General features: G+C 58.1%; 1 protein-coding gene across 1 annotated transcript; it reads right to left on the bottom strand.

The window, feature by feature from the left end:
• Positions 1-269: 269 nt before the first annotated feature.
• On the bottom strand, positions 270-8,801 carry TRIM72 (tripartite motif containing 72). The gene is made up of 7 exons (XM_065402775.1): positions 8,479-8,801; positions 6,163-6,556; positions 5,805-5,900; positions 4,985-5,215; positions 2,919-2,941; positions 1,754-1,872; positions 270-841 (listed from the first exon to the last, which is right to left on the bottom strand). Exons 1-7 carry the CDS (start codon positions 8,799-8,801, stop codon positions 270-272), a joined length of 1,758 nt encoding a protein of 585 aa, XP_065258847.1.
• Between the last annotated feature and the right edge of the window lie 1,047 nt (positions 8,802-9,848).

A 9,848-nucleotide genomic window follows, 5' to 3' on the forward strand; every position in this document is an offset into this window, starting at 1 on the left:
GTGGGGTGAGGTTAAGGCACAGCTGGTGACGTAGGGCCGGCTGGGCATGGTCATGGCTCTTCTGGTGACATGGGGTATGGTTGGGCGTGGTTGTGGCACCTTCCGCTCTGGCATCTTGGGTCAAGGTTGGGCATGGCTGGGGCACATCTGGCAGCATAGAGCATGGCTGAGCGAGTCTACAGCGCCTTTGGCAACATGGTTATAGCACTCACAGCTCCGTGGGGCGAGGTTGGGCGTGGCTACGGCACCTCTGGCTCTGCGGGGCACCATTAGGAGGCCTCCGGCTCTGGCGTGTAGATGACCAGCGGCTGGCTGTTCTTGCCCTTGTCGTGCCAGCAGACGTCGAAGAAGGGGTAGACGGTGGTGGTGACGCGCGAGTGGAAGGCAAAGAGTGGCACCAGGTTGTCCTCATCGCTGGCGTCGTAGAACCCCAGCAACCCGTCCTCGAAGCTGAGATACAGCCCGATCCGGCTGGGCTTGGTCTCCACCCGCAGCAGCCGCGGCTCCTTGTGCTCCACATGGGCCTCGTAGTTCTTGCCTTCCTTGCAACCCACCAGCCAGAAGCCGTTGGAGGGCAGGGCCTGGAGCCGACCCTTTCGCCCCGCCTCGGCCGAGATAACACCCAGCGCCCAGCGCGGCTTGTCGCCCACCGTCACCTCCCAGTAGTGCTCGCCGCTGGAGAAGCTCTGGCGGCTCACCACGCAGTTGGACTTGTCGAAGCGGCCCGGGTCGTCCGAGCTCACCGGCTGCTTGTGCTCTACGCACTCCACCCGCTTGCCGTCCTCCGACACCACCAGGTTGGGGTGGGCCGTGTCCGGGTCAAAGGTCAGGTTCTCCAGAGCTGGTGGGAGGGGAGGGGGAGAAAGGAATGGGGCATCATGTGGAATCCTGGAAAGTTGGCCCAAAATTCCACCCCTTGTCACCTCCCACCATCCCCATTTTTCCTAATTCTTCGTTCCCACGCAGCACCCCAACCGTCCCCTTCAAGGGAGGCCAGGATCTCGGGTGGGGCCAGAGGGTGCCCAGCACACTGGGGCCTAGTGAATAGAGTACTGCACTGGGCCCAGGACTCCTGGGTTCTATTCCCGGCTCTGCCACGGGTCTGTTGAGCTGATCACTTCACTCAGGGTCTGTTTAGCACCCGGCACAACCGGTGATTGCTGTGCAAGGTAAATGAGAATAAAATATGTCCTTGGATATATACAGGGATCCCTCGCCCGATGCGGAGATGCAGCCACTTCTGGGGTGGGAGGGCTGTTTATACAGGGATCCCTCGCCTGGTGCTGAGATGCAGCTACCTCTGGGGAGGGGCGCAGGGGCTGTTTATATGTGGATCCCTTGCCTGGTGCTGAGATGAGGCTGCTCATGGGGTGGGGTGCAGGGTTTGTTTAGCAGTCGTACTGCACTCCTGCACTGAAAGTGAAGGTAGAATTTAGAGACTAGAATGGAGTCACCACAGCTGGGATTTTGCCAGGACATTGTGGTTAACTCACTGACTCTTGGAAAAATGCCAGGGATATTTAAAAACCATGAACGGCCAGAGCGTTGGTATGAATCTCATTTGAAATGCAGCAGAGCTCCCCCATGCACTGTGCTGGGGCCCTGGGGCCAGCACTGACTGCGAGGGGAGAGCGCCCCCTACTGAGCCACCAACCTGCTCTCTGCAGCACAGCGCCCCCTAGCGCTGCACTGGGACAGTGGGGCCAGCAGTGACAGAGCATCCCTACTGATCCATCTCCTGCAGATGCCCTACCTGGCATCAGTGCACGGAACATCTTCCTCCACACCTGGAATTTGAAGTCATCTGTGATGATTGGCAGCTGGATGTCCATCCGGGCGACTGGCGGGGACTCTCCCAGGATCTTCTGCAGCCTGTGGGGAAGGAAGAGCCAGTCAGGGGGCCATGTGCCCAGGGAGGGGAACCAGGGTGGTGGGGGTGTAGGGAGGTCAGAGGGAGAGGATAAGGGGCGATGGGGAGGTCAAGACTGTGTGACTCAGTTCTTGGATCCATTCATCCAGCAGGGAATGTTGTCTTCCCGAGACCTGAGTGTGTGAGGTTCGTGTGCAAGGGGAGGGGTGTGAGCAGACCTGGGTGGAGCACACAGTAAGAGAGGCACTGGGGAACGTGTGGCGGGAAGGAGTGTGCCAGGAATACTGACACTGTAGGGGGCAAGGGATGAGCTAGTGTGCAAAACGAAGGCAGTGAAAAGGGTGAGTGTGCAAGAAGGCCTGAGTATGGTCAGGGATGCGTGTGCAAGGGCAGAGGGGTGTGTAAGAAGAGCGAGCCAGAGCACACGCGTGTGAGAGGAAGCCGGTGAGCGAGCAAGGTCTGGGGCAGAGGCTCCCAAGGAGACGGCTGTGGGCAAGCGTGTCTAGAATGCAGTTTCCAGTTCCGGGCACCCATGTTCAAGCAAGATGAAGCCAGAGTGGACCAGGTGCAGCCATGGGCAATCAGGGGCCTGCAGGGCCGATCGGAGGAGAGGAGACTGGATGTGCTTGGCTGGGTTAGCCTGGTGAAACGCTGGCTGAGGGGCTCTGATCGCTCCCTACTGACACATTGGGGTAGGGAGCAGAGCTGTAAGCGATGCTGGCACCAGAGGAGGTGGGGACAAACCGGGCAGGAAGCAAGGGAGGCTGGACAGGAGGAGGTTTCTGGCCATCAGAGAAGGGAGGGTCTGGATTGGCCTCCCAGCAGCAGCAGTGCGGGCCAGGAACTGAGCTGGTTTGAGGATGGAGCTTGATCCATTTTGGACCGGGCTGAGCTGACAAGGGGGGAAGGAGGGGCTGTGAGAGCAGCGACTGGACTCGGTGACCCAGTAGGGCCCTTCCGGTCTGATGTCTCCAGCCCTATGGGGCGGACTGGGGGGCGGGGTCGTGGGGGAGCTGAAGGAGAGCGGCACAGGAGTGGGAGTGCTCACCTGCTGGCCACCAGGCAGTATTTCTGTGGAGAGGAAGACGAGGGTGAAGATTAGCACCTGGCCCACAGCATCTCCCCATTCCCAGCCCACCCAGCCCACCTCTAACCCAGCCCCCGTGAACCACAGAGGCAAGAGCATGACGTTAAAAAGACAGAGTCGGGGGTGGGTCTGACAGACACAGAGAGCCGGGGTGGGGGAAGTGCATGTGTGGGTGGGGGTCACCCAGAGGAGCATGCGTGTGTTGGGGAGGGGAATGGACACAGGGACCTGGTACGTACGTAAAGGGGACAGAGACACAGGGATGTTTGGGGTCACAAAAGACAGACAGACACAGGGATGTTGGGGTTGGGGGTGGCAGACAGACACAGACGGGAGAGGTCACAGACAGACAGATAGACAAAGGGATGTTGGGGGGAGGACAGGGTCACAGACAGACACAAGGAGTGTGTTGCAGAGCCCTGGACTCTAAGGGCTTGTCTACACTTAAAAGGCTCCGCCGCTGTAGTGCTTGAGTGACGACGCTATCTACCCATTCTGCATCCCGGCGTAGGCAATCCCCTCCCCCCCCCCCCCCCCGAGTGGTGTAGCTATCTCGGTGGGAGAAGCTCTCCCGTCAGCAGAGCGCTGTCTACACCAGGGAGTTTGCGCGGTATAACTGCGTGGCTCAGGATGTGGATTTTCCACACCGCTGAGGGACACAGTTACATCCGCATAAGTTGCTAGCGTGGACCAAGCCTGAATTTTCCAAGGTAACAGCAGTCCAGCGCAAAGGGGGATAGAAAATAGTTTCGAAAACACAAAAGACAGATTGCATTCAATTCTGCTGACCACGCCCCCAAGGGCGTGGTTCAGGTCACACCTGGTAAACAAGAGGAGAAAGGAACTGGAAATCAATGAACCAAAATTGGTGGCTTGGAAATTAGGTCTAAATGGAGGCCAGAATAATGAAGGGAGTAGCTGTCCCACCCACCACTCCTGTCTGGTGGGGTGGTGGTGGTGTCAAAACAGGGGATGGATGGCCTAGAAGGAAGGACCAAGTTTCCCCATCATGGTTGCCACCTACGTCATCTGCTGGGACCCAGGGGTCCACTGTATCACCATCTTGTCCTGATCCTGAGGGATGTTCTGGCCAGAGAGAGGGACCCAGATGACATTGTCACCTCCGCTGGCTAAATCCTGAACACCAGCTGGGATGTGAGACTAAGGTGCCAGCGGTCACCCACCTCCCTTGTGGGGCTTTTTCCTTCCTCCACCTTAGTCAGATGGTCACAGACAGACAGACACAGGGGGCGGGGTCATAGACAAATAGAGGGAGGGGTGGGATCACAGAGGGTACGTCTTCACTACCCGCCGGATCGGCGGGTAATAATCGATCTATCAGGGATCAATTTACCGCGTCTCGTCTAGACGCGATAAATTGATCCCCAAACGCGCTCCCCGTTGACTCTGGAACTCCACCAGGGTGAGAGGCGGAAGCAGAGTTGACGGGGGAGCCGCGGCCGTCGATCCTGCACCACGAGGACGCGAGGTAAGTCGATCTAAGATACGTCGACTTCAGCTACGCTATTCTCGTAGCTGAAGTTGCATATCTTAGATCGATCCCCCCCCCCCCCCGTGTAGACCAGCCCAGAGACACAGACACAGGGGATGGGGTCACAGACAGACACTGGGGGCGGGGTCACAGACAGACAGACACAGGGGGCAGGGTCATAGACAAATAGAGGGAGGGGTGGGATCACAGAGACAGAGACACAGGAGGTGGGGTCACAGACAGACAGAGGAAGGCAGGGGTGGGGTCACAGAGACAGCCAGAGACAGGGGTCACAGACAGACACAGGGGGCGGGGTTACAGACAAATAGAGGGAGGGGTGGGATCACAGACACACAGACACAGGATGTGCGGTCCCAGACAGACAGAAGAAGGCAGGGGTGGGGTCACAGAGACAGCCAGAGACAGGGGTCAGGGGGTCACAGACTGACAGACACCAGGGATGGAGTCACAGACAGAGGCAGGGGGTGGGGTCCCAGACAGACAGAGGCAGGTAGGGGAGGGGGTCTCTCCTCACCCTCAGGAACTCGGTCTGGCTCTCCTCCTGCACCTCACCCAGCACGGCCTCCATCTGCTTGAGCTGGTCTAGGTAGTGGCCCATGGTCTTGTGCTCATCCCGCAGCACGGCCGTGGCCTGCTGCTGCACCCGCTCTGCCTCCCGGCCCAGCGAGGCCTCCAGCACCTCCAGGAAGGCGCGCATCACCCCCAGCTGCTCCGACACCTGCTGCTTGAATCGCACCACCGTATCCTGCAGCCGGGGAGGGATGGATGGTCACTGCCTTGCCACTCCCCCCCCACTTCCCCGATCCCCCTGGGGTCAGAGCCCCCTGTAATTACCCCCAATAGCACCTCCCCTCCCTGATCTGCTCCAATCCCTGGTGTGGGAGCCCCCCAGCAACCTCCTCCCCACATTTGTCTTCATGAATATGGAGGATGCACAGATTGCTTTGTTACTGTAGGGTCTCCTGACATTACTAGGGCTACACGTGGCTTGTTATCGTAGGGTCTCCTGACATTGCTAGATCTACACATCGTTTGTTGCTGTGAATTTCTCATGGACACTGGGGTTGCACAGACTGCTTTGTATTGTAGGGTCTCTAGTGAGGACTTAACTATTGGAAGTCACTTGTCTGACATTCACTGAAAGGAGAAGAGTGTGTAACTTCTGGGTGCTGGCAGGTAGGCCAGTGGGATCCCTTTGAACTAACAGTGCCTTCACCCACTGTTTCAATCGCATCACAGATCCCCTCCCACAGCACACATCCGAATCTCCTGAACGCGTGCACACACACACACACACACACACACACACACACACACAGCCCCTGCTCTCTCACCTCCACTTCTGCTATCTGTCTGTTCAGCAGAGTGATCATTTTCTCCTTACGCACTTGTGCCTCCTGCAGTTGAATTTGCTGCTGGGGAAGTTGTTTCTGAGAGAGCAAGAGAAAAAGATGAATCGAATGGTCTGATCCAGGGTGGCAGGGAGGGGGCGGGATACCGGGTTACATGGGCCCATGGGTCTGATCCATGGGGGGAACAAGGAGGCAGGATACCGGGTTAGATGGGCCCATGGGTCTGATCCATGGGGGGAACAAGGAGGCAGGATACCGGGTTAGATGGGCCCATGGGTCTGATCCATGGGGGGAACAAGGGGGCAGGATACCGGGCTAGATGGGCCCATGGGTCTGTTACCTTCATCCTCTGGTGGGCCTCGGTGGCCGTGATGATGTTGTGGCCCTTGTGCTTGCCCAGCGAGGCGCACACCCCGCAGATGACCTGCTGGTCCTGCTCGCAGTAGACGCTCAGGGGGTCCATGTGCTCCTCGCAGTGGTCGTGGGGCACCTGTCGGAAGCACTGCACCAGGTGCTCCATCTGCTGGTTGATGTGCAGCTGCTCCACCTTGGTGGGGGCCTGGCAGGTGGGGCAGGCCGCGGCCTGGGACAGGCACTCCAGGCAGAAGGTGTGGCCACACTCAGCCGTCACGGGGGCCTTGAACAGCTTCAGGCAGCTGGGGCAGCTCAGGTCCTGGTGCATGCCCTGCATCAGGCGCTGCTTGGAGTTCGACATGGCTGGGCGGTGGGGCGCGCTAGCAGAGAGGGGACAGAAGGTGACTCATGTACCCCCATTCCCACCCCCTGAGCCAGCCAGTCCTGGAGCCAAAGCCCCCTAGAGGGGAACGGCGCCAAGTCCCATTCCCTGCCCTGCCCTCCCCACCCCTGCTTGGGATAAATTAGTCATTTCCCTGCCCCCTGTGCTGCCTCCTCATGTGTCTGGCCTCTGCAGCCTGACCTACTGGAGGAATGTTAACCCTGCGTGGTATCTGCTGGGCCCATGGCTGCAAGGTGACAAATACCTATAAATAGCTGGCTTGGAACGGACATGGCAATGGGAGCCGAGCTCTGGGGCCGGCAGAGTCTCCATCTGTGGCTCACGGCCTCTCCCTGGGAGTTGTGTCTGACTGGGTTGCACAGCCCTGCTTTTTTGTCCCGATGCTATTTTGCTACAGTGTATTCCACGGCACCCAGGCATTGCAGTGAATTGCACGGGATTTATGGCTTTGCCGTTGTGTGCTGTTTGACAGCGAATACGTCTTGCGTTCGGTTCCCTCTGCGGCAGTGTGCTGTGCATACCCTGTAGTCTCGTTAAGCACAAAGTATTCATCGCAGGGAATTCCACATGCCTCGATTGGCATTGCGTTGCATGGGGTTTTGGTGCCGGGAGGTGCATTGTGTTGCAGTCATTGTACTGTAGTGCAGGTAGGACAAGAGGTATTTGGCTTAATCTGCAGCATGTGTGGGTTACAGATGGGCCTGTGTTATCCAGGGGGGTTCAGACTCGATGATCATAATGGTCCCGTCTGGAATCTATGAATTTCATGCTATGCTGTGCTTTTGCATAGAATATCAGGGTTGAAAGGGACCTCAGGAGGTTATCTAGTCCAACCCCCTGCTCAAAGCAGGACCAAGCGCCAGACAGATTTTTGCCCCAGATCCCTAAATGGCCCCCTCAAGGATTGAACTCACAACCCTGGGTTTAGCAGGCCAATGCTCAAACCACTGAGCTATCCCTCCCCCCTGCATGATGGGGAGCGGTCTGCAGGGCTGAACCCTCCCCAGACTATGCTGCATGCCAATGTCAGGACCACGTCTGAGGACCAATAAAGGCCATTTCCCGAGTGGGATGAGGGGGTTAAGCCAGCCTGGCTTTCCCCATGTCCTGCCCCACTTGTCCACATTGCAGCTGGGAATAAGGGGCTAGAGGGGCGCTGGGAGGGGGTGAAAGCAGAAGGGAGGGAATAGACTGATCCCCAATAGGTAGAGATGGGTGAGACCCATTCCGGAGGGGCCTGACATGCAGCAAAGGGGGCCTGGATGGCTTCTCTATGCGTCAGACACAGAGTTGGGCTGGGGGGAAGGGAGAGGGATGGATGGAGGGAGACAGACGCACAAACAGAAGAGAACAGATACGAACAGAGAGAGAGACACCGAGGAACATTTTTAGCCTCTGTCTAGAGAGATTATTTAACCCAAACCAGCCCCCCCACAGCCAGCTCCCTTCTCTGCCCCCCCCTTTCCCTGCCACATGCTCTTCCCGCATACAAGCTGTCCCGCTGCTACCATCCAGGCTCAATGTCAGCACTAGAGGGTTAAAATGACACGCAGGAGAGAGGAGAAAAAAAGACATGAGAAATGGAGACAGACTCACGACGGACGGACACAGACCGACTGACACAGACAGAGGCCTCACTCTGAGTATTTCTGATCCCTGCCCAGAGCTAAGTAACTCCAGCTTGCACCAGCTAACCCCTGGTGCCGTCCTAGAGGGCAGCAGCTGAGCCCACGTCCCCGTCAGATCCTTTGACCTTGCCCACGCAGCCTACCCCGTTCTTTGCTGTTCAGAAAGATGATGCCTCCCTTCATGTTTTCCCAACCACCCTCTAAGCCTGGACCCCGGCACCCCGGTCACAATAGGCTGCATACAGCCCAAGGGGCAACGAAATATACCCACAGCCACCGCTCCGGGCGGGAGAGAAAGAAGCAGCGTCTTACTGAGATCGGAGGAGACGGATTGGGAAGCAGGGTCCGGCTGGAGGGCGATGAGGTGCAGAGATCGGATGGGCACCGAGGAGCAGCTGACTGCTGGGATGGGCTCAGCCTCAGTGCGACTGCTCCGCGGCCCCTCCCCGCCTCTATATATAGATCAATAACGCGCTGCGGTTCTGGGAAGCACAGGACACCGACCAGTTTTTTGTCTGCAGAGCAGGAGGGGGAGGGAAGGGTGACAGGCGACTTGCTCAGGCAGCTGTTGGCATGGGGAGACATGGCTCTCATTCCACAGCACAGTCTCTCTGATAAGGGCGAGTGACCTGCACTGCCCTCCCGGATGCCTGGGTCCCATTCTGCATCCCGGACTTCCCCTGCACCCCAGGGTCTGGGTGTGCAGCATTGTCATCCAGGATGCCTGGGTTCCATTCCCCATCCTATTCCCTTCCCCCGGGGAACCAGGGGCTATGGGATCCCCCTATGGGGGAGCACCCTGCACTGCTGTTCCAGACACCTGGGGACCCTCATGCCTTCTCGCTCTGGGGGCATGGATCAACTGTGATTTGGGGTGGGGAGGATCTAGCAGCCCAGCTCGGCCCAGCCAGCTGCCACGATCGGATTCCCCAGCCAAGATATTGCAGAGAGTCATGGCAGCTGCTGACCGTGCCTGGTGTGTGAGCTTTGGTGGACACACGGAGATCAGCGTGGGAGCGGTGGGGGTGAATGGAGCTGTCTGTACTTGGGTGTAGGGTTGCGTACTTTCAAATTTCTGAAAACCGGACACTACAGCAGGAGTGCTGGAACCTCCCCCTGCCCCACCTGTTCCCCTGAGGCTCCGCCCCCTGCCCCGCCTCTCCCCTGGGTCCTGCCTCTTCCCCCAAAGGCCAGTGCATGTGAGGCCATCGGGGAAGCAGGAGCTCCATGAGTAAGTGAGGTGTTGGGGCAAGGCCTTGGTGAGGAATTGGTGGGGTTGTCTGAGCTCTAGTGCAGCCTGGTGAGGAGGGAAGGATCAGAACTGGAGTTCTGAGCTGCCTGGATGCAGCCCCTCTGAGAGCCTGCATCTATCTTCCCCTAAAACTCTTTCACATGGTGTTTGTAGCTGTCCTCCAGCGCCTGGTAGAGCCACCCTGCAGTCCCTGTTCCAGCTCAGGACGAGTTCACACAGCTTCCGCATCTTCTCTGGATTGGTACTCCCAGATTTAACGTTTGAGTATTGCTAGTCACCTAGAGTGGTGCCGTATAATTGATTCAGAATGCTGCTCACTGCAGTCACCCGCTGGCTCAGCTGTTCTCAGTGCCTGTGAACAAAATGCACGTCTGAGGAGAAGAGAGAGA

The sequence above is a fragment of the Emys orbicularis genome, chromosome 4 (assembly GCF_028017835.1).
Source record: "Emys orbicularis isolate rEmyOrb1 chromosome 4, rEmyOrb1.hap1, whole genome shotgun sequence".
In the NCBI taxonomy this organism is placed as follows: Eukaryota; Metazoa; Chordata; order Testudines; family Emydidae; genus Emys; species Emys orbicularis.